Below are 23,337 nucleotides of genomic sequence, written 5' to 3' on the forward strand. Positions count from 1 at the left end.
AAACAGGAAAGAACACAGTTCTGTAGAACACCACAAGAAATGCAGATTCATTTCTCACGTTATCTTATTATAAATATCAGAGGGGTAGCCGTGTTAGTCTGAAAAAGCGGCGAGGAGTCCTGTGGCACTTTATAGACTAACCGAAGTGTTGGAGCATAAGCTTTCGTGGGCAAGGCCCACTTCGTCAGATGCATGTAGTTACCCTTGGAGAGTAGCGTCCCAGTGGCTCTTGCCCCTCCAGGGGCAAGGTGTAAGAGTATGGGGCAGGGCTGATATGTATCTTCATTGTGTTTCCGGTTTACTAGGATTCAGATAAGATACATTCAGTGTTTTGGAAGCCCAGAAAAGACTCAAGATGCTCTAGTCCTCTAAAGTGAATTTAAGTCACGGCTGGGGGGAAAGGGCGGGGGGGGGGGCAGGGGGAGAGACCCTATGATTGTCTGCTTGCCCTGTCTGTCTTTTGCTGTGAAGCAACCAATCAGAGGTGCTATAGGTAGAGTTCTCTCTCTCCCCCACCCCCCATAGCAACCAAAGTCATTCTCACAGGAGGGGCAGGCAGCAAACACAACTCAGCAACCTCAGGGTGACTCAGCTCTCTCCTTCCCCTCCTCTGAGCAATGGCTCAGTGATCAAGCCAATGACCCGTGAATCGTTTTATTCTTCCTGACAGCCCCAAACTCTGGTCTGTCCTAGAAGGGCCAGGCCAGGCCAGACCACCTGCTGTTAAAATCCATTTGGATCTGGCACTTTTCCATTCACGGTGAAAAAAGTTTGAACTGAGCACAAAGAATTTACTCCTTGGGCAAAAGGGATGTAAGGGGCGGGGGGGGGGGGGGGGGGAGAAAGAATAGGGGCAGTTGCCAAACACCAGGAGACCCCTCCTTTTACCACCCAAGATGCCTGCTGGAAACATCTTAAGACTGAACAGATTTTCCATTTTGAGCAGCTGAGGTTCTGGCCTCTCAACTCAGTTACAGCTACTGTACAGCTGCTGTTCACAGGCCTCTTCTGGCTCTCAAGAAGGGACCTGGAGCTAAGCAACCACCATGAGGAGGTTCAATCCAGGCCCCTTCTGTTTTTAGCTGTGTTCAAAATCTCTGTAACCTCTAGATGCCTGTAGCTACTTCTCCATACAGCTGTCCCCCCCTTACCGGCCAGCCCCAGGTCTTCCCGCAGAAAGCACACCAGAGATCAACAAAACAGTTAAAAACAAACATTAGGGCCCTCACATGTTTCAAGGCATGCAGCCGATGACTGCTCAGTATTATAACAAAATTCAAATGCTCTTTATTTAAAAAAGAACCCAACAAAACAGACAGACTCCTAGATCCAGAGAGAAGGGCACAGATTTCACTTTCATCTTAGTTTTTAAAATATGCATTAAAATTAATATAAAACCATTCACCATGTCCTACACCTCATTTTCTCGCATTCTATAGCCAGGGAATGAGAACTCACAGCCTCTCCACCAGTTCAAAGTCAAGGCAATAGCACTGCTAAGCTGCCAGGGGCCTGGCAGAACCCGGCATCCATTCTTTGCAGCATGTCACTTCAGAAGGATCCAGTGGGATTTCCTACTCTCCCCTCCCCCCCCCCCCCCCCCAAAAAAAAAAAAGTGGAATGAAAAACTGTTCTCTGCCTCTCTCTTGTAAAGAGGCTCCAGTTTAGGACAGTGGTTCACACTGAGCAGACACAGGAGCTTCCCTACTTTTCAACATCATGTAAGCTATAGTCAAGAATTCATTAGCGAGCCTGGGACTGCAGCCACCTCCCAGCATGGCTGGTTTTATTTATTATGGTATGTCTGTGTCACCCATCACCATCGTATCTGGGTTCACTGTACCTTGCTAGTGACACAGATGGCTCCCAAGCATGGGAGCTGGTTTTAATAATCTCCCTGTTGAGCGTTGACAAGACTTCCTTTGTGAAAAGCCACAGCACCCACAACAGGGCTGCAGGCTGCCCCTCTCCCAGGGCTGCTACGACACCGTGAGCAGCAGTGTGCAGTGAGACAGTCAGACTTATGATGTGTGACAGAACATGAAAACAGTTTCAAAGGCTCCAGTGTGGACAGGCCTTAGCGTGGCGAAGAGAACTCAGTCCTGGCTACTCCTTCCCAAATCTTGGCTATTTATTTTCTTCAGACTTCACTGCCGCCAGCAGCAGAGTTTCTCAATGGCCTGAGGGATTCTGTGTCTGTGGCCTTTGTGCTTCCCAGACGAGTAACACCACCTCGAGAAACCAGCCTACTCCGGAAGGCGCCACACACAGACCATCCCCCTGCCCCACTCCTGACAGCAGGCACCTGGGATTCCTTAGGCCACACAATCATTTCCTAGGGTTGAGGGCTCCAAGGGGGGAGCCCTGCACATAGGCCATGACGGCATTTTGCAGGAAACTAGCTCGTTGGGCCTCCTCTTCCCTCATCCTGCAGATCTCAGTCTCTTTCATCCTCAGCTTCTCCTGGAGAGTAGAGATTTCACTCTCTTTGTCCAGCAGGGCCTCCCGGTGGTTACTTGATAGCACTGTGCAAGAAGAACCACGTTAGCATGGGGCGTGGGCATGTTCTTTGCTTCAGTGGAAGCATGCCTGCAGAGACAGGCACACAGCCCAGACTGCTAGAGGCCTTCCCTGCTAGCTTTCTGAGAAAGCCCAACAGGACTACGGATGGGTGATGCACATTTGTGTGCTGTGTGCCATGGTGCTCACAGGACTGAGGGTGCAGACACCTGGGTTCTAGCTCTCCCTGCTGTGTGAACGTGAGCAGGGCACTTCACTTCTGAGCCTCAAACTCCCATCTGTGGCATGGGGCTAAAAAGCGTGAGGCTTTCCCAGGGGCTCTGTGCAGTTCCATTCATCACCACATGTAGAGCAACTGAGGTCTCCTCACCTCAAAAAAGATATTTTGGCCTTGGAAAGGGTTCAGAAAAGGGCAACTAAAATGATTAGGGGCTTGGAACAGGTCCCATATGAGGAGAGGTTAAAGCGACTGGGACTTTTCAGTTTAGAAAAGAGGCGACTGAGGGGGTATGTGATAGAAGTCTATAAAATCATGAGTGGTGTGGAGAGGGCCGATAAAGAAAAGTTCTTCATTAGTTCCCTAAATAGAAGTACTAGAGGACACCAAATGAAATTAATGGGGAGCAGGTTTAAAACGAATAAAAGAAAGTTCTTCTTCACACAGCGTGTAGTCAACCTGTGGAACTCCTTGCCAGAGGAGGCTGTGAAGGCTAGGACTATAATAGAGTTTAAAGAGAAGCTAGATAATTTCATGGAGGTTAGGTCCATAAAAGGCTATTAGCCAGCGGATAAAATGGTGTCCTTGGCCTCTGTTTGTCAGAGGCTGGAGAGGGATGGCAGGAGACAAATCGCTTGATCACTGTCTTTGGTCCACCCTCTCTGGGGCACCTGGTGTTGGCCACTGTCGGTAGACAGGATACTGGGCTAGATGGACCTTTGGTCTAATCCAGTACGGCCGTTCTTATGTTCTAACTGGGAGCAGGAAGGAAAAGGAGTGTTACTGTCAAGGGCAGCAGCAGGTACCATTCCGCCTGATGGTCTAGACCACGAGGGCGGGACTAGCGATGACATGACACCCCATTCTGCCCCGTGCAGCCTGAATGGCAGCAGCAGGTGGTTAATAGTCACCCAACGCATCCACCCATCACCTTTCAATTGCCTCTCCAGGGCTGCGATCTTCTCTCTCAGCCCCTCCTGTGCTGTCCTTTCCGCCTGCAGGTGTCCAAGCTGCTCCTGCAGCTCCACTCTCACCTTGTTCACCTCTGCCACTTTCTCCTGCTCCTTGCCACTCAGCTCCTAGCATACATAGAACAAGCCTATGAGAGGCCAGCAACCTCAGCAGGCAGCTCTGCATCAAGGCTGGCATCCCTCCTGCCCTGGTACCTGCTGCAGCTCCTCTATGCGCCTCTTGAGCCCTTCGGCTTGCAGGGTCAGCTGGCCTGCTTTGGCTTGAGCCTCTCCCACGGCCTGCTTCTGCTGAAGGCAGAAGTTCTGAGCTTCATCACGTGACTGTGTCATCAGCCGGAGCTTCTCTTCCAAGTGATCCAGGCGCTGTGTCTGTAAAACACAAGCGGATTCTCCCCAGCCTGAGGTCACGAGCAGGGACTGGCCCAGCAAGTGTTTGGAAACGCTGTAGGGAGTCACCCAGGGTCAAGCCTCTCCTGCATTGAACACAGACTAGTGCCTCGTTCTGGTGAGGGAGGTAGTGTCCCTGTGGAAGAGCTGCCTTTGGAGGAGATGTAAAAACCAGACCCTAACCACCCACTAAAGATCCCAATGGGCATTTCACAGGGCTAAGACCATTAATGCCAGAGTCCTGGATGAGCCCCAGTTCTGGTATTTATAGCCTAGTGCCTGAGTTCATTTGAATGTGATGCAGCATCCCTCAATCCGGTCCTAAATGCACCTGCTTATTCAGCTGCTACATCCCACGTCAGACACGCTGCACTCCTGCAGTAGCAAAGTGAGGGGGCGGGAGGGTTTAATAAGCTCAAAGCATTTTAGCTTGGGATGTAAGCTGCTAGAAAGGGTCTGGCTCTTGAGGGAGTATCCCAACTTGCCACACAAGGGGCACCCCCACCCTGTGAACTGGTTTCACTCCAGTTTTCACAGGGTAACTCAAAATAATATTTCCTGTCCAACAGCAATAGCCAAACCAAGCCTGGAGAACTGCCCAGCAGCTCATGAAGTTTGCTGATACAGAACAGCAGAGGGGTCCAATTATCTGCCAGCACCATGAGCACAAGCAGTTAGAACACCACCCCATTCCACCAGAACCACTGTTTCTATGCTTAACAGGCTGGTATGCACTGGGCTACTGGGGACAGGGGGATACTGATGAGACACCGAGGCGTGGAAAGCGCAGATATCGCTTGTTACAGACATCTCAGGGTTACTGCCCCTCACTACTCAGGGTAACGTGGCCAAGAAGAACGAGTTACTGACCAGGCACTGGAGAAAGGCACATGCTGGACAGATCTGCTCCAATGCCACAGCCAGCCCTAGCATCTGGGTCACAGTCTTACCTCTTCCAGTCTGACCTGGCCCCGGACTTTGATTAACAACTCCTCAGCCTGCCCTCGCTCAGCCAATGCCGCTGCTTTGACTCGGCTCAGCTCCTGTCACAGACACAGAGGACACTCGCATTCCAGCTACAGGATCACAGTGCAACCCGAGTCCAGGGACGAGATAGGGTGAAAAGTCCCCTCACGCAGCCCCTGCCCTCAGGAGATGTTCTCCATGGGCCTTAGCTCACAGGCAAGTACATCACTGCTGCAAGCAACGTTTAACTCCCCTGACTGCGTGCCGAAATCTTACTCCTCTCTGATCCAGGATGGTATTTGACCCCACTCTGCCACTACCCACAGAGAGAGTTTTTGTTTAAATGGGAAATCAAAGGAACCTCTGCCTCAGACCCCTCATCTGCACATCTCTGCTCCAGCCTTCACAGCACACACAGGGAGTCCCGCAGGCCAGCACTGGCAAATTCTGAAGAAGCCCCTTGTTAAAATATTGCCACTGCAGCTCTGCCACACCCAGTGACTCCCAGACACACGTGGACCCAGCTCACTCGCTCTTACCTCCTCCAGCCCGATCCGGACAGCTTCCAGCCTCTGGATTCTCTCCTGCATGGAGCGCTCACTTGCGTCCATGTGATGTGTCATGTGATCCACCTGCAGAGCAGCAGGAACCATTCCACTCAGTTTCTTGTTATTCCCAAGATACAGCAGTCACCCAGCTTTGGGAACAGCACACTCCTCTCTAGCCAGTGACTGGCAAGAGCAAACAAAAGCTTCCTTCTTCCCCACACCACTCTTCTGTGAGGCTCTGACACAACTGAGCAGCAATGCTCTTAAATGGGAAACCAAAGCTTTGCATACAAATTCCCCCATGTTTTTGGAGAAAGGGGGTTAGAGTCAACTCCTGGGAGCTCATCTCCTCCCCTCTCCTCCCACATACAGAGCTCGGCCTTGGACTAGAGCCAAACATCAGTAAAGGCCAGGCCCCAGCTGGGATGTGGGATGAGGTCTTGGGTGGATCTGGAGCAGATACCTCATGAGATTTCCACACACATGCCCAAGAACAATTAGCGAGGTTTTGGTTCTGACAGCTTCAACAGACCCAAATCCAACCCAGATCTGATCACAGCCGCCTCCTCACTACCTGTGCCAGTGGAGAATCTGCCCCTGCTCCCCAAGGAGGAACTGCGAACAGAGCAGGGATTCAAAGCAACCTGTGCTCGCACCGGACACACCACTGCACCAATCTTTGTCCAAAACACACTTTGTGAGGCATCATGTGAAAATAACTTGCAGGTAAAATATACACAATTCACATAGCAACATTATATCTGAAGTTATGACCCCCCCGCGTAGGACTTGATGTGTTCAAAGCCAGAGAGTCCTGCCAGGCAAAGGTTGTTAGACAGACCTATCCTAAGCAAAGGGATGTGTGCTTGCCTCAGTTTACATATAAGTACTAAAGGGAATCTTCAAGACAGTGGGGGGGGGGGGGAATCAGAAAAAACGCAAATTGTTCCGTTTCATGGAATATGAGCAGGGTTTAAAAAACCCAACAGCAACAAAACACGGGGCTTCCTTCACCATCAGACTGCATGTCACCTCCTCACCATTTGAACACATTTTACTTTGAGGGGCAACTTTCAGAGGAATCCATATAAAAAGTTCACTGGACTATAAAAGAAAGGAGCAGAAAATTCAAGTTGTCTCTTTCTCTCAAGACATCAAAGAATCAGCATCTCTGGGTCTCTGGAATTGATTCTGACTGGGAAGCAGGTGGGGGTCAGCCACTATAGAAGACAGTGGGAAATAAGCAAGAAGAATGTGAAAAGCTAGTAAATAAACTATGACATAGGAAGAAGTCCTCCAGCTCAACATTATTTTGAAATAAAGGCTTGTAGTGTAGACACGCACTATGTTATTTTGGAATAACGTCAATTACTCTGAAATAACACTGATGTGTAGAGATAGCCTCTGAGACGAACCAAAAAATATTCTAAAATATTCCAAATATTCTGTCATCTGAAGAAGTTGGGTTGTGCCCACAAAAGTCATGATACCATCTACATGTTTTGTAAGTCTTTAATGTGCTACTAGACTATGTGTTATTTTTTTAAGGTTTTCCCTGTTACAGACTAACTCGGCTACCTCTCTGAAGCAAAAAATATTCTTTGCCTCTTGCTCTACTCATCTGAAAACGTGGGTTGTGCCCATAAACACTCACGACATTATATATATATTTTTATTAGTCTCTAAGGATATGTCTACACTACCACCCTAGTTCGAACTAGGGTGGTAATGTAGGCAACCGGAGTTGCAAATGAAACCCGGGATTTGAATTTCCCGGGCTTCATTTGCATCTCGCTGGGCGCCGCCATTTTTAAATGTCCGCTAGTGCGGACTCCGTGGAACGAGGAGTAACGGTAGTTTGGAATAGGAAGCCTAGTCCAAACTACCTAGTCCGTGCCGCGTGTAGCTGCGCGGCACAGAGTCCACACTAGCGGACATTTAAAAATGGCGGTGCCCGGCGAGATGCAAATGAAGCCTGGGAAATTCAAATCCCGGGCTTCATTTGCAACTCCAGTTGCCTACATTACCACCCTAGTTCGAACTAGGGTGGTAGTGTAGACATATCCTAAAGTGCTCCAGGACCACTCAACGTTTGAGATTTTTTAAAAACTTGTTGAGAGTCTCTGGATAAGGCTAAAAGGGTAAAGGCAAGGTTGATGGCATGCTAGGGGTCTATTACAGACTACTTAACCAGAAAGAAGAGGTGGATGAGGCTTTTTTTAAACAACTAACAACATCATCCAAAGCTCAGGACTTGGTGGTGAGGAGGGACTTCAGCTGTCCAGACATCTGTTGGGAAAATAACCCAGCAGGGCACAAATTATCCAACAAGTTCTTGGAATCTAGTAAAGACATTTTTTTTTATTTCAGAAGACAGAGAAAGCTACTAGGGGGAGGTTGTTCTGCAGTTGGTTTTGACAAATAGGGAAGAACTGATTGAGAATTCGAAAGTAGAAATGAGAAGAGTCCATGATTCTAAGGAATGGTAAAAGGGAGAACAACCAAATAAAGACAATGGATTTCAGGCAGACACTGGGAGCTAGTAGGTAAAGTCTCATGGGAAGCAAAACTAAGTGGAAAAGCAATTGAAGACAACTGGCAGTTTTTCAAAGGGACATTATTAACGGCGCAAGAGAACACCGTTCCACTGCATAGGAAAGACAGGTAGTCTGTCAAGAGACCACCCTGGCTTAACCAGGAGATCTTGGATGATCTAAAAATAAAAAAAGTTCCATAAAAAGTGGAAACTAGGTCAAAGTACAAAGGATAAATATAAACAAAACAAGTATGTAGGGGCAAAATTAGAAAGGCAAAAGCACAAAAGGAGCTCAATCTAGCTAGAGACATGAAAGGTAACGAGAAAACATTCTGCAAATATATTAGAAGCAAGAGGAAGACCAAGGCTAGGATAGACTCATTGCTCAATGAATAGGGAAAAACAATAGCAGAAAATGTGGAAATGGCAGAGGTGCTTACTGACTTTTGTGTCACTTTTCACTAAGAAGGTTGATGATGATTGGATGCCTGCAATAGTGAATGCTGGAGAAAAGGAAGTAGGTACAGTAGTAAAAGTAGAAAAACAATTTTAAAAATCACTTAAAGAAGCTAGATGTCTTCAAGTCACCAGGGCCTGATGAATGCATCCTAGAATATTCAAGCAGCTGATAGAGGAGGTATCTGAGCCTTTAGCGATCATCTTTGAAAAGTCATGGACGATGGGAAAGATTCCCAAAGACTGGAAAAGAACAAATATGGTTCCCATCTATAAAAAGGAAAATAAGGATAACCCAGGAACCTACAGATCAGTGACTTCTGTGCTTAACTATAGACTTAACTTCTGTGCCGGGAAAGATAATAGAGGTCAGTGAGGAGACCTGGCTGAGTTGCCGCTGCAGCCCCGTCCATACCTCTTTCAACCGAAGGGATTCCATATCTTCCAGACCCTGTTTAAATCTCCTCTTCTCCATTTCCAGGCGTTCTGAAGGGTAAGAGAGAGCGGATTGCTAAACAAGGTCTCCTAGCGCCTTGCACCTTTCCCCTCGCACTACATATCTCACCATAAACCTTGATGCTCAGACTGAAGGGTCTGGCTCCCCTGTGCCCCAATTCACCCCTGTGCCTGGCTGCCCAGCTCCTCCACTTACCCTCTGCCTGCACAGCCCGCAGTTTCAGCTCTGCTGTTGTGTTTGTCAAGTCTTGCTTCACCTGGAACAGCTGGTCCTGTTGGGCTTTGCACCTTCTTTCTAGCTCATCCACCTGGACCGGAATCACCACCATGGAGTGGAAACAGACAGAGCTTCTGCTTCCACTAGCACGGGGCTAGGTGACTGGCTGTGCATGGCACTAGCCACCAGTGGGAGCAAAGGAGACCTACACACACTCAGCATACTGACAATTACCCAGGAACATCCCATGCTTCAGCCTAGGCTTGTTCTCCTACCTGGTTTCTTAGGAGCAGATTCTTCTCGTTGGCAGCAGATAGGTCCCGGAGAAGCTTTGTTTCCCGATCAGCAGCTTCCTGCCAACAAAGCCCAGGATTAGGAAAGCCCCTCCCAGACCTCCTGATGCCCCACACCCTACCCAGTACCACTTCAACATAGCCCAAGTCCCCAACACTGGCTCTCTCCCACCCATGGTACAGACTGTTCTCCACAGTCACTACTCTGTCCTCCACAGCACTTTACACAATCACCCAATGCCCCAAACCAGAGTCAAATACTGACCAGGCCTGTCCCACCCCCGAACCAGCTTACCTGTTTCTGCTGCCGGAGCTCCTTCAGCTGGCGCTCGTTCATACTGCCTTGCTCCTGCTTTGTGGCAATCAGCAGTTCTCCCAGGTCGTGCACTTTCTGCTCAGACAGAGCCAATGCAGCTTCAGTCATCTGCAGTCTACACAGAAGGCAGAGCTGAGATTTTACTCTTTGTCCCTCCAGAAACACAAAAGCAAACATGATTCTGGGATGCATTCGCTGGAGTGCACAGAATGCTCCATTGTATCAACCTGCGAGGCCCCAACCTGCCCTCTCTCAAAACCCCGAACCTGACCCACTGCCACAGGGAAATTGACAATTGACTGCAGGGAAGTGACTGCCAGTGGCGTCACTGACATGCATGTTGGACTCTCCTGCTGTCATTTTGACAGCTGTACAGTCACATGACAGGGACTGAGTCTGGTGGTTGTGTGTTCTTATGGTTTCTCATGGGGGACATGAGTGCGCCCCCAGATTTGCAAACACGGTGGCACGTCTTGCACATGCAGTCGCTGTGGTGGGCAGGGCTTCAGGCTTGGGCTGCCTTGCTCCCGTCCCCTTCGACCCACTCCAAAGCCCACCCACTTGCCCATTACTTCACCCAGCATGTAAGGGCTTCAGGGCCATCACTGCGTTCACTGCATTCAAGCAGTACCCAGCCCAACGGCCCTGATCCTGAGAAGGACCTCCAGGTGCTCACAAATACCCGCTGAAATAGCGAGCCAGCTACTCCCTCCTCTCCATAGCTCTGATCAGCACAGCCTACTTCTCGGACAATGGGAAGACTGGACAGATTCTCTCCTCCGTACTTGGCTTTCAGTGAGTTCATGACAGAGTGCCGCTCAGTCAGGGCTTCCTGTAGCTGGCCAACTCGTGCCGCAGAGGTTCTGAATTGGGGAAATAAAACATTAACATCCCACAATGAAGACTTCCCTCTGAGCCTCCCTAGAAGGGAAGAGTCCAGAGAGTCACTGACCTGCTGGTCCTGGTTATTTCTTCTCTCTGCTTATCAATAGTGTCCATCAAATCCAGGAACTGAGAATGAGACAAAGACCATTGACACTGAACTGCATGAGTCTGCGGCATTTAGACCTGCCTTTCTCTACCCTCTCCCTTCAGGGCAGCCTGGGAGCAACTTCAGCAGATCTCCTGGAAGAAGCCAAATGGGTGATGTGAGGGGTGTCACGACCTGGCTTGAATAGGAACATTGACCCTAGCTAGAGCTTGGCCGCAGAGACGCTGGGCCACAGAGAGGGAGAGGAGTGGAAATCACCTGTGCTAACAACCCCGTAAACTGGAAAGCACTGACCTGTCCCTGTAAGGGAAAGAACTGGATGAATGAAAATGGCAAACAGTGAAATCCTTCGGCTCCCAGGGACAAGTCTGTCAGCCAGGGGAAGTTTCCATTGCATCCAATCTACCTGCTGCTGGACCTGCTCCCAAGGGCCACCTAGCTCCAATCTGCTGCATACCTACTGCAAGCACGGGAACACCAGGGGCAAGTGGCACCTCGCACAGGGCTCCTGGTACTGCACTACTGTGCAGAGACAATCGCAGGAAAGCTAGTGTTGGGGGCTGTCCAGTTCAAGCTGCTGAAGCATTAGGAGACCACTCACCTGCTTTGCCTTCTCCTCCTTCAGGCTCAACACCTCCTTACTGAGCACACGTGTCCGGCTGTGGTTCTCAGCAAGAATGGTCTGACGGTCCTGGTTGTGATCCATGGCTTGTTCTGACCCAGAAAGCACAAGCATAGATACACACGTTATCATAGCAAGAGAGCAGTGAAAAGTTCTGCAGAAGGCCGTTACCCAGAGTTGCAGTAAACTTCTCCATGGACCCTGTTAGAGAGACTGTCCCCACAATACAGGTAGGGCGAAGGACAGAGGGAAGGAAGTGTTCTGTGTTAAAGAAACAGGCTCCAAAATCCACAACACCTCCACAGCTCATTGGGGGCTGTTCTGGGAACTTCCACACTGCACCACAGCCCCAACGGGAGAGTCCCACTGAGGTGGGAGTCCATGACACGACTGCACTCGCTCAATCCCAGCCATCTCCTGCCCTGGCTGGTCTCTGCAGGGAGGGACTAAGGAATGTACACTTAGCACAGCACAGCTCCCTGCAGTGCCTGAGTTCTGCACAATCCCTCCCTTACTAGCAGGCAGGGCCCAAAATGGCTCCTCTCAAAGAGTGGGTGACATGGGGCTGCTCTGAGGCCTCATAGAAGACAAAGATTGGAAGCGACCTCAGGAGGCATTGAGTCTAACTTCTGTTCAAAGCAGGACCAACCCCAGCCAGGACTTAAAAACCTCTAGGGACGGAGATTCCACCACCTCTCTAGGGAACCCATCCTAGTACTTCACCTCCCTCCTAGCAAACCAGTTTTTCCTAATATCTAACCTAGACCGCCCCCCCCCCCACTGCCACTTGAGCTCACTGCTCCTCGTTCTGTCATCTGCTATCACTGAGAACCCCCCTTCAGGTAGCTGCAGGCTGCTCTCAAATCCCCCCTCACCCTTCTCTTCTGCAGACTAAATAAACTCAAATCCCTCAGCCTCTCCTCATAAATCATGTGCTCCAGGCCCCTAATCATTTTTGCTGCCCTCCGCTGGACTCTCTCCAATGTGTCCACATCTTTTCTGCGGTGGGGGCCCAAAACTAGACAATACTGCAGCTTTTTAACAATATCCCAGGGCCGAGAAGAGAGGAATAACTGCTTCCCTAGATCTGCTGACAACACTCCTACTAAGGAAGCCAATATGCCATTAGCCTTCTTGGCAACAAAGTCTTCACCATCCATGCCCCTGTGGTGAGAAGAATGAACATATCTTGCCAACCCAACACTGGCAACTTACCCACAGCTTTCAGAATGTCACTGGGGATGTTGTTCCCAGCCAGCTCCAGCCTCCGCAAGGTCTTGTTGCTGTGCAGACAGCTCTGTAAGGCTCGGCCCCCCAGAAGCCCAATGCTGTTCCATCGCAAATCTAAAGAAGCAACCAACCATCTCACTGGCAACTTCACCAGCACTATCAGGCCACACTGAATATACTCCTTATGCATGCCAGTCCTGCACAGTGCGTCAGCCCCTCCCAGGAGTCATAGCACAAGCCACCAGCGGGTGCGGTTCACCCATCCGAGAGGGATGGAACAAGACAGGGATGGGCATATAGCAAATGCAGCTTCCTCTAGCCCAGAACTACTCAAACTGTGGGTTGGCACCAGCTGGGGCCTACTGCTCAAGCTGAAGCCGCACTGCACAGGGCTGCAGCAGAAGCCTGAAGGCTGAGCCCTGGGTTGCACCCCCTGCCTGGGTGAAGGGGCTTGGGCGTGCTCCAGCATTGCAGTAACTATTGCTGTCAGAAGGGGGTTGCAGTGCAGTGAAGTTTAAGACCCCCTGATCTATCCTCTCCAGATCCTGTGAAGGACCTGCAATAAATGCTGCACACACTGAAGAGTCTGAGCGGGGAGCCTGAGGGGTGTTCCCATCACGCCATTACTCAATAAACTCCACTTCCTTAGAGAGGCCCCCACAGCCCAGGAGTTTGCTTTTAATTGCAAAACAGCATGGCTGGTAGCAGCCTCTGCCTAGTTAGGGAGGAGAAGGGCAATTCTATCAAAGCTTCTAACTGGGTCTGCAAGGCATCTGCACAAAGAAACCCAAGGGCCTGGAACGAGATGCATGACTGCCAAATCAACAAGACAGCCATAAACGTGTGGGGCGGCGGGCTGCTCTTCCCATTCACAAGGTACTCACATGTAGAGACTATGCTCCCGTTCCCGAGTTGCTGGTTAGCCCCTGCCTCTCTGAGTCATAGAATCCCTGGGCCACTGGCATAGAAGCCTCTGACGGAAAGGGGGTGGCCGCGCTGCAGGGGGAACGGGTCCTGGCAAGGGAGAGTTGCTCTTACCCAGCTCCTGGAGGCTGGAATTGCTTTTCAGGGCCATGGCCAGCTCTCCTGCCCCCTGGTGGTTAACCTGGTTATTGCGCAGATCCAGCCAGTGCAGGAAGCGGTTGGCTCCTAGTCCCTGGCAGAAGAGGGAAAAACCCTCCTCCCACATGCCCAGGCTGTTCCACTCCAAGGTGAGGCTGAGGGGAAAGTTAAACAGAAGCCACAGCTTAATCTAGGAACAAGGAACAGCAAGAAGCTGAAAGGGTTGCCTGAGGGCAGAGGCAGCTGAGCCCTTGTGGGACCCAATTATAGGCCTGCCCTAACCAAAGAGAAGGAAGCTCTCCAGAGTCCACTCCAGCTGTGGCCCAGTGGAGAAGGAAGCTCCCACCCCTGCACCCACCCATGCAGGGACTTTACACCTCACCTTCTGATGGATTTGTTCTGCCTGAGGAGTTTCCCCAAAGCCTCAGCACCCACAGCTCGCAGGTTATTCCCCTGAAACAAACACTGCACGTGAGTGGCTTTCCCTGTCCAGTTTCAGGAGGTGCCAAGGCCAAGCTGTGGTTATGACTGATCAGTTAGCATGTGTGGATAGCACCGGTCTCATTAGCACTAGCCACTAAACCCTGACTCTCCAGCCCTCGTGAGGAAATGCACAGCTCCTGCTGCTGACAGTGTCAAATAGAAACATACTGCCTGGCCTTACTGTGCTGGGAAACACACTCCACACAGTAGGGATGTTAAGTAGCAGCGAATAAGCTAATCGAGCAGTCTATGGAATTTCCATCGACTACTCGATTAGTCGATAAGGGGGTTAGCTCCAGGGAGTGGCACAAGCCAGGACTGAGCAGTCCTGGCTTGTGCCGGCTCTTGGACTGCTGCAGCTCTGCTTTCTAAATGCACCGCCAGGTCCCCAATGTGCCTCTCCCTCCCCTGCCACCCATCCCTCCCCACAGAGACAGTTTTGAGGGGAACGGCTTTTGAGCCAGCTCCCTCCAGCACCAGCTCCTGCTCCCCCCACTTGCTGCCTCTGATATAGAGGCTCTTGAGATCTGGGGGCTGTTTGAACGTTTCACCTATAATGGCTCATCTGGCAGCAGAGCGAGACATGATGGATGGTTGGGAATTCACTCAGAATGACACCATCTCCTAGCAGAAGACTGTCTTTATTGGGGGGGGGGAAGGGGGCGGTAATTTTTTAACACACTCAGGCTAATGAAATTTTGGGTTGTACATATAAAGGAAACATATGACAGACCTGGGGCAGACAGTCCCTTTCACATGCAATTCTGGTGTAATAAGGTGTACAGTTCTGCAAACCACTGATAAATTGGAGGGAATTCATAGAAGAGCAGAAATACTAAGAGACCTAATATGTCTAGTTTGACCAAACAGCAGCAAAGGAGACACACTGTAATAATTGCCCATGAGTACATAAAGGATGGGCTGATCTATGAGAAAATTGAACCATTTGTAAGCAATGTCTACATGATGAGCTATAGTGCATACACTTTCTACACTGATGGAAGGGTTTCTTCACCAATGTAGAAGTCCTGGGGGAATTCTGCAATTTTACTATGTCTCCAAATGTAACTATTGCAGAATTCCCCCAGGACTAAATAACTAAGCCATTTCCCAAGCAGCAGTTGCTAGGTCAAAGGAAGAATTCACATCTACACTGAGGATTAGGTGGATTTAGCTACAGCACTCAGGGGTGTGAATTTCCACCTTTCTGAGCAACATAACTAGGTGATCTCAATTTTACATATTGATCAGGGTGTAGTTAAGGGGGACTTAAAGAGATTGAGTTAAACTGCTGCAAAAGGCTTTGTGGACACATTTCAGATTAAAACAGTCTTAATTCACTGTAACTTAAGTCAAGTAGAAACAGTTTTAAACTGAACTGAATTAAGCCATTATTAAAATGAAATAAGTGTGTCTACATAGAAGTTTGCACTGGTTTAAATGAATCAGTTTTAAAAATGCTATATTAAAAGCATGTAATTTCTGTATGTAGACAAGGCCTTATCAATGGATACCAAGGAAAACCTTCCTGCCAGCGAGTTCCACCAAGCAGTCTCCCTAAGAGAAGGGCTAGGAGCCCCATGAAGTGAGGCAATTACAAAGGGCAGGACACAGCATTAGGAAGTGAGAGACAAGGAACAATCCTGCACTAGCCCCCTCCATTGGTGATGGTCTTTCCATCCCCAATTCCCACGAGAGCTGCATCTCTGTCACCTCCTCAGCAGCTTTCTTGGTGTTGAAGGCCAAGGCTTGTGCTCAGAGATGCTCAAATAAAGTCAAATACACGCACCTTCAAGTCCAAAGATTTTACTACGGTGTTGGAGCAAAGTCCATTCAGCAGATGTCTGACCCCTGTGAAAGAGAAAAAGTCATTTATATTTCACGCAGGTCTTGCTACACTTTAAAGGTGAAAGTGGAGCCCGGGGTCAGCTGGGGACTCCCCGCTGTCCTTGGGCTCCGTGTACCACTGCCACTTCGAAATGCTGCAGGAGCCAGAAGTCAGGCTCCCCGCAACATTTAAAAGTGGCAGTTGCACATGGAGCCCAGGATCAGATGACTCTAGGCTCCCATGGGGGTGTTCCAAAGCAGCAGTGCCACACGGAGCCTGGGATCAGCTGGGGACTCCCCGCTGACCCCGGGCTCTGTGCAGCGCTGCCATTTTGAAATGCTGCAGTGAGTCTGACACCAGGCTCCCACGGCGGCATTTCAAAGCTTCAGCGCAGCGTGGAGCCCCAGGTTTGGCCCCAGGCTCCACCCAGTGCTGCTGCTTTGAAATGCCCCCTCTTTTCCCCCTGTCTTGTTGCCTCTTTCTAATAGGCAGCAAAGGGGTGGGGAGCGACTAGTTGACAAACTTGTTGACTATCCAATAAGCAAATGCTTATCAGACAGTTGACCAGTCATTCACATCCCTAAAGTGGAGTACTTTGCATTTGTCCTTATTAAATTTCATCCTATTTACCACAGACCATTTCTCCAGTTTGTCCAGATCATTTTGAATTATAACCCTATCCTCCAAAGCACTTACGACCCCTCCCAGCTTGGTATCATCTGCAAACTTAATAAGCGTACTCCCTCTGCCAGTTACAGACTCATGTGGCTACCCCTCTAAACCTCGTCCCCCTGGCAGCCCCAGTCAAGGAGAGACAGCCACAGGGATAAACTATTTAATTGGCAAGTAACTAAAGTGCTGCTGGAAAGCGCAAACCTGACCTGGAGTCTTCTCCTTACACACAGACCTGCTAGAGCTTCAGTAGAGGCTTTTCATGAGCTCTGCCATGGTCACAGAATTGGTTTGCAGAACCTTCTAGGAGCTAGGAGGGACTTTAGACTCAATGACTTATTCAGCCTTTGGTCTTTGCTGATCAGGTGGTTTGTGTGATGTGGACACTTCTCCTCCAGATTTGGGCAGAGACCTCCCACAACATTTAGCTGCTACTGACTTGGCCCACACTGAAACTAGTGATCCAGGGTAAAGGCTCCAAGTGTCATTTCCAGTCTCCTGAGCTGCTAAAAAGTAAATTCAGCACCTGCATCTGTCACCAACACCTCTTGCTGCTACAGGGCTAATTTCCAGATGATCAAGCTAGCATGCTAAAAATATTAGCAACACTTAGCAGTATTGGTGGCAGCTCAGGCTTGCAGCCCAAGTCCCATCCTGCCAGAACTTAGCTATGAATTCAGGAGGCTAGTCCAAACCACTACCTATTCCCCCCATTACTCTGCTATTTTTAGCATACAAGCTCAAGCAAAACTGCCTCATGTATGAGCTGGAAATTACACCACTAGCTGCAGCGTATACCTGGTGTATGAATGGAGATGTACAACAGACAAGACCTCCCAGGCACAGGGAATGTGCTTGGCATATGTCGCAGGGAACTGAGGGAATCACCAAAGCTGATAATCAGTTTCAGACAACACTGTGGCCTCTTTTAGCTCAGCACAGCTAGAATCACACCTCATGTTCCAACTGAAGATAGCTCCTCTCCTTCCTCTTGCTAGTGAGGGGCCCAGAAGAGCTCTGACCATTTTATTTTTCTGAGGTAGCTGTACTCTATCTACAGGGATAGTGCAGTGGCAGAAACCCAGTTGTAGACTGTTAGGTGGTTGAGGCACATGGTGAGTCCTCTTTCTAGAGACACCAGACTGTGTCCAAGCCTGACTATATAGACCCATATTTAAGACATACTTTTCTGATAAAGCCTGTGCCCAACATGAACACCCACAACAATAAAAAGCCCTGCACATGCATCCATACCCCTGGAATGAGGGGGTGGAGAGTAAAGATATCGGCCATTTGAGACTCTGAAGTTTAATCTTAATTGTGTTCAGTTAACTTCCACTAAGCATTTAAGCAGTGCAAGGAGTTTTCACAGCTCAGATTTCTTATTCTGCTCACAAAATAGTTTGTATGTGGTGGCAGTAAATGTCTCAAGCCCCAGTCCTGATCAGAACAAGGTCCACCACCTACCACAACATCATTAATTGAAACACATGAAGGAATTTTGCTTTTGAGATAAGATTAGTTAACTAAGAAAATATACCAGTTTTCAAAGCTCAAACAACTTGGTGAGGGAAAAAAGTAAAAACTGCAAACAGAGTATGTGGATTCATGGGGGCTCAAAGAAAACAGTTTATAGCAGTAAATGTGAAGCCAGGAGATTCAAACACACAAATTCTGATTAGCGAGAATCCTGGCTAATTCCCTGGGCATAGTGCTGCAGTGTGGCCCATGAGTGCACATTTATTCACTCTTCAAAGCAACTGCTTCAAGAATCTGATGTTCAGCCTGAACCTGACTTCCAGTAGGGATGTTAAAAATCATTGAATACGTTAACCATCTATCTGCTAAAATTCTTAGTGGTTACATGATTACACATGTAGGCTTTGCTGCCCTGCTACAGTGAAACCAAAGCCACCTCCCTGCGAGCTGGCTGAGTGTAACTGATAAGCATCAGCATCAGGTTAAACAGTTAATTGATTAAACTCTCTCCCAGATCTCACAGTTCAGAGGCAGAGCACACATGCAAGTGTCTCCTCATGGGCAAAGAGCCCCACCTTCCTCGTTGAGCATGCAGTCACTTAGCGTGATCTCCGTAAACAGGGTCTCATCCTGTAAAAGCTTCCCTAAGACTCTGCACGTATCTACTGAAAGGCTCTGAGTGGCCAAATCCAAGCGGCTTTGTCCTGATACCTCCCGGAGCTCATGCAGCTGCTGCAGGACTGTCTCTTGTGGCTCAGCATGACTCTCCTTGCATAACTGGGCATAAGCCCTTCGGAACTCTTCCATTGCCACGGCAGATGCTCATGCCAGTCCCGTCGTGTCCTCTGCATGAGCAAGGGCCACGCTGGCCTCCGAGAAGAACAGGGAACACAGGGATACCTGTGGACAGTAAAGGCTTTACTGTGAAAAGCAAGAAGCAATTATCCTTGGGCTGTAGAGCTTGGTCTGAAGGTCTCTCATAATCCTGACTGATACAAATAGTGCTAAGCTCTACTCCATGCACACCCCACCTGGAGCCCTGTAAGACACCGTCCTAGCGCCACTCTCCAAGGATAGGGAGAAACTACAGCCTCTTCTCATGTGCCCGTTGATTGTTACTGGGATACAGCCCGCACACACCCTGTAACTAGGAAGAGCAGAGCATGCTGGGGATAGTAGTTCTGCTCTTCCCCTCTTTCTCCCTCCCTCCCTGCACCAGTAATCTGAAGAGGAGGCATGCTGGGAGCTGTAGTACAGAGCCAAAGTTAGACAATACAGTGCAGCCCCATCTCAGTGTGTGGCCACCCTCAAATCATCACCATGACACAGGCTAAAAAGTAAATCTGTTTTCTTTTAATCTTTGGATTTGCTGACTCCTCCCAAGCCTCTCCAGAGCGTACTGGAGAATTCAAGTTGAAAAATCAATTTTTCATGCTCACAGAAATGCACACCCCTCCCTGCGGCTCTGACCACATACCCTCTCAGCACCCCGAAGACTCAGTAACCCCCAGATCCCCATTGACTGTTACTTTTGACTCTTCAGCCTCATTTTCTACTTTCTCCTAAACTGCCCCCCTCACATTTTCCTGCCTTCCTGTAGTCACCTCACCTCTAAGATTCACCTCACCTCACACAAGGATTCGTTGTTTTATGAGAATATATACTGTGCAAGGATTATAAAATGAAGCTGAACAAAGACCACCCAAGAAATATAGAGCATTCTCCCTATGGATTAAGTTTTCAAATTATCAGTTAAGATTTTTGTGGACTGTCTTTACCACATCAACCATCTTGCTAATTGCTGGAAAGCCATCTCTCAAGCAGAGCTTTCCATATCTCAGTTTTACATTTTCAATCGTAAATATAAAACAATTTTAAATAATTCTACTTTCTTTGTATAACTTTAACTACATAAATAAGCTTTCTGGTGATTACATTATTTAATTCTAAAACCTCATACAATTGTCCAAATAGTTAAAATAGTATATTTGTATTACTCTTCCCTCTCACTGGTCCAGTACTTCCACTCTGCTGGGGACCAAGAAGCATTCCCCCCAACTATCCCCACCCTGTCTTCCTCCATCCACCTCAGGATGTGCAGCTGCTGGTCCCAGGCAAAGCTGAACTGAAGGGGCAGAGGGAGGAGTCACAGAAAAGCTGTGCTTGGGCCAAGTAAAAGACCACTGCTCCAGAATTTCTACAGCAGGCTAGGGTAAGGATGTTAAATTGCAGTTATCTACCTAATCAGATAGTCAATACAATTTGTATCAACTATACGATCAGTCGATAGGACCGCTCTGCAGAGCCACAGCATGAGTAGCTCTAGGAGCCGGCTCGAGCCGGAACTGAGCAGTCCCAGCTCATGCCAGCTCCTGGAGCCACCCTTGCTGCAGGTTTGCATTTGAAATGTAATAAGCAGGGCTCACCGAACTGCGGCGAGCCCCGCTCGCCAGCCGTGCTGTCCAACGTTCTGCACGTGCGCAGATCGCCCGAACCCGGCTCTTCTGGGTTACAATCTACTCACCATGGGCGAGTAGATTGTATTATTTGTCTAGCCCTGGTAATAAGTAACCAATAAGAATTCATGAGGTTAATTGACTATCCAATTAACAGAGATTTAACATCCCTACTGCAGGCTCCAGGGCCCTCCTCAGGCCAGGCAGCAGCTGTGCCCCAGCTACTCCCTCTGAATTACTCCTGGACACAGTCCTTTTCTGTAGAGTCAAGCCATAGAGACGAGGAGTCCTGTGGCACCTTATAGACTAACTGAAGTGTAGGAGCATAAGCTTTCATGGGCAAAGACCCACTTTGTCACATGCATCTGACGAAGTGGGTCTTTGCCCACGAAAGCTTATGCTCCTACACTTCAGTTAGTCTATAAAGTGCCACAGGACTCCTCGTCGCTTTTGCAGATTCGGCTACCCCTCTGATACTTGAAGCCATAGAGAAAGGCACAGCTCTGGTGGCAAGGGCACATCTGAGTCTTCTTTTACAGAGCTCTGGCTGTGTGTGCAGGCAAGAGAATCAAGGAAAAGTAGAATAGTAATAGAAATGTAGCCGTGTTAGTCTGGTGTAGCTGAAGCAAAATACAGGGCTATGTAGCACTTTAAAGACTAACAAGATGGTTTATTAGATGATGAGCTTTCATGGGCATTTTTTTAAATTGTATCCTTTGGTATATATGGTTGTGAATATTTTCTTCCACTACTTGATCTGAGGAAGTGGGTCTGGCCCACGAAAGCTCATCATCTAATAAACCATCTTGTTAGTCTTTAAAGTGCTACATAGTCCTGTATTTTGCTTCAAGGAAAAGTAGGGTCATTTTGTTTCAGCTGTACAGTTCCTCCTGCAGGCACCACAATCCCTTGATTCACAATTTGCCAGAGTTAGCAATTGGTAACATCCATGTGGCAACCACAGCAATTGTTCATGTGGGGAAACTCCAGCAAAAAAATTATTTATGTATTATTAACCTTTGGTCACGATACATGTTTTGGTCTGTGGCAGGAAACATCCCAAGGTGCCATCTTTACTCTGCAGATTGTCACCTTTTATTGTTTTTTAAAAGTCTGTCATACGCAAACTGAGTATGAACTGATTCAGCAACATCTACCTCAGGCCTGCCTGGTCAACACAGAGATTTTGTATCATTGTAACTATGTAAATAGGGGTGGGTTCCTTTACTGAAATAGGTAGGCTGGATGTGGATTGAGTGTCAACATTATAAAGGTACTTTATGCTCTTGTAATTTATTCCCCTTCCCATAGGGGAATGAAGTATATTAGCATAAATGCTTCCATACTACTGTCAACGCAGCTACACTGTATCAGTGGAACACCACTGGCATTCCTAAAGCATGTGTGTAGACAAGGCTTGTCTATGTTTGAGGAGAGCCTGACACGAAAGCACTGTGAGGAGTTATCTGTCCCTAGTCACCTCCCTGCTGCTAACTCAGTTACCAGCCCTGATGCTTATAATGCCAGTGCGGTGGGCACAGGAGGGCTCACCAAGGCAGGAGCCACTTGCAGCCAGTGAGCGGGAGACACTGCCTCACGGCCTAGGAAAGCACAGGCCACAGACTGCGGGCTGTATCCCCGCCGCGGGGATCATCTCCGCCTTGGAGGGAGCCCGGCCCGCGGGCCGTATCCCCCTCATCCCCGCCCCGGGGGGGAGCCCGGCCCGCGGGCCAGACCCCTCTCATCCCCGCCCCGGGGGGGAGCCCGGCCCGCGGGCCTTATCCCCCTCACCCCCACCCCGGGGGGAGCCCGGCCCGCGGGCCGTATCCCCCTCATCCCCGCCCCGGGGGGGAGCCCGGCCCGCGGGCCGTATCCCCCTCATCCCCGCCCCGGGGGGGAGCCCGGCCCGCGGGCCGTATCCCCCTCATCCCCGCCCCGGGGGGGGGGGAGCCCAGCCCGCGGGCCGTATCCCCCTCATCCCCGCCCCGGGGGGGAGCCCGGTCCACGGGCCAGACCCCCCCTCATCCCCGCCCCGGGGGGAGCCCAGCCCGCGGGCCGTATCCCCCTCATCCCCGCCCCGGGGGGGGGGGGGAGCCCAGCCCGCGGGCCGTATCCCCCTCATCCCCGCCCCGGGGGGGAGCCCGGTCCACGGGCCAGACCCCCCCTCATCCCCGCCCCGGGGGGGGGGGGGGGGGGGAGCCCGGCCCGCGGGCCGTATCCCCCTCATCCCCGCCCCGGGGGGGGGGGGGAGCCCAGCCCGCGGGCCGTATCCCCCTCATCCCCGCCCCGGGGGGGAGCCCGGTCCACGGGCCAGACCCCCCCTCATCCCCGCCCCGGGGGGAGCCCGGCCCGCGGGCCGTATCCCCCTCATCCCCGCCCCGGGGGGAGCCCGGCCCGGGGGCCAGACCCCCGCCTAGGGAAAGTAGGGGAAGGGGAGTCCCGATCGGTCACGTTACTGACCTCGAGCTCTCGCGTGGCGTCCGGTGGGCAAGACTAGGAGGCGCGCGCTGAAGCAGGCTCGCACCGGGAGCGCGCGCCTGGAAACAGCTCCCCCAACCGCCCCTCCAGGTTCCCGCCTAGGGAGAGCATCGCGAACTACAATTCCCAGCATGCACCGCAAATGGAGGTACC

General features: G+C 50.1%; 1 protein-coding gene across 5 annotated transcripts; it reads right to left on the reverse strand.

Annotated features, from left to right (window-relative positions):
• Positions 1–1,264: 1,264 nt before the first annotated feature.
• Positions 1,265–23,332, reverse strand: LRRC45 (leucine rich repeat containing 45). 5 transcript variants are annotated; one of them, XM_075904210.2, is made up of 18 exons: positions 23,167–23,297; positions 18,826–19,150; positions 16,061–16,122; positions 14,171–14,241; positions 13,765–13,943; positions 12,712–12,840; positions 11,476–11,588; positions 10,836–10,894; positions 10,669–10,746; positions 9,863–9,998; positions 9,550–9,627; positions 9,254–9,365; positions 9,017–9,087; positions 5,601–5,693; positions 5,046–5,138; positions 3,904–4,077; positions 3,669–3,816; positions 1,265–2,525 (listed from the first exon to the last, which is right to left on the reverse strand). In XM_075904210.2, exons 2-18 carry the CDS (start codon positions 19,055–19,057, stop codon positions 2,329–2,331), a joined length of 2,025 nt encoding a protein of 674 aa, XP_075760325.2. In that variant the 5' UTR covers positions 19,058–19,150; positions 23,167–23,297; the 3' UTR covers positions 1,265–2,328. The 5 variants fall into 5 exon arrangements, with proteins under 5 accessions (XP_075760325.2, XP_075760327.2, XP_075760326.2 ...); XM_075904212.2 differs by lacking the exon at positions 23,167–23,297 and adding an exon at positions 20,677–20,697; XM_075904211.2 differs by lacking the exon at positions 23,167–23,297 and adding an exon at positions 19,282–19,711.
• Positions 23,333–23,337: the final 5 nt, after the last annotated feature.

Source organism: Pelodiscus sinensis, chromosome 20, assembly GCF_052426305.1.
Source record: "Pelodiscus sinensis isolate ZL-2025 chromosome 20, ASM5242630v1, whole genome shotgun sequence".
In the NCBI taxonomy this organism is placed as follows: domain Eukaryota; kingdom Metazoa; phylum Chordata; order Testudines; family Trionychidae; genus Pelodiscus; species Pelodiscus sinensis.

Excerpts from the sequence above, each read along its gene's own strand:
- LRRC45 (XM_075904210.2), bottom strand. The coding sequence starts at position 19,057 with ATGGAAGAGTTCCGAAGGGCTTATGCCCAGTTATGCAAGGAGAGTCAT. Across the intron at positions 10,895-11,475 it reads AGGAGGAGAAGGCAAAGCAG|TTCCTGGATTTGATGGACAC; the intron begins GTGAGTGGTCTC and ends TCTCATTCTCAG. Across the intron at positions 4,078-5,045 it reads GCCAGGTCAGACTGGAAGAG|ACACAGCGCCTGGATCACTT; the intron begins GTAAGACTGTGA and ends TGTGTTTTACAG.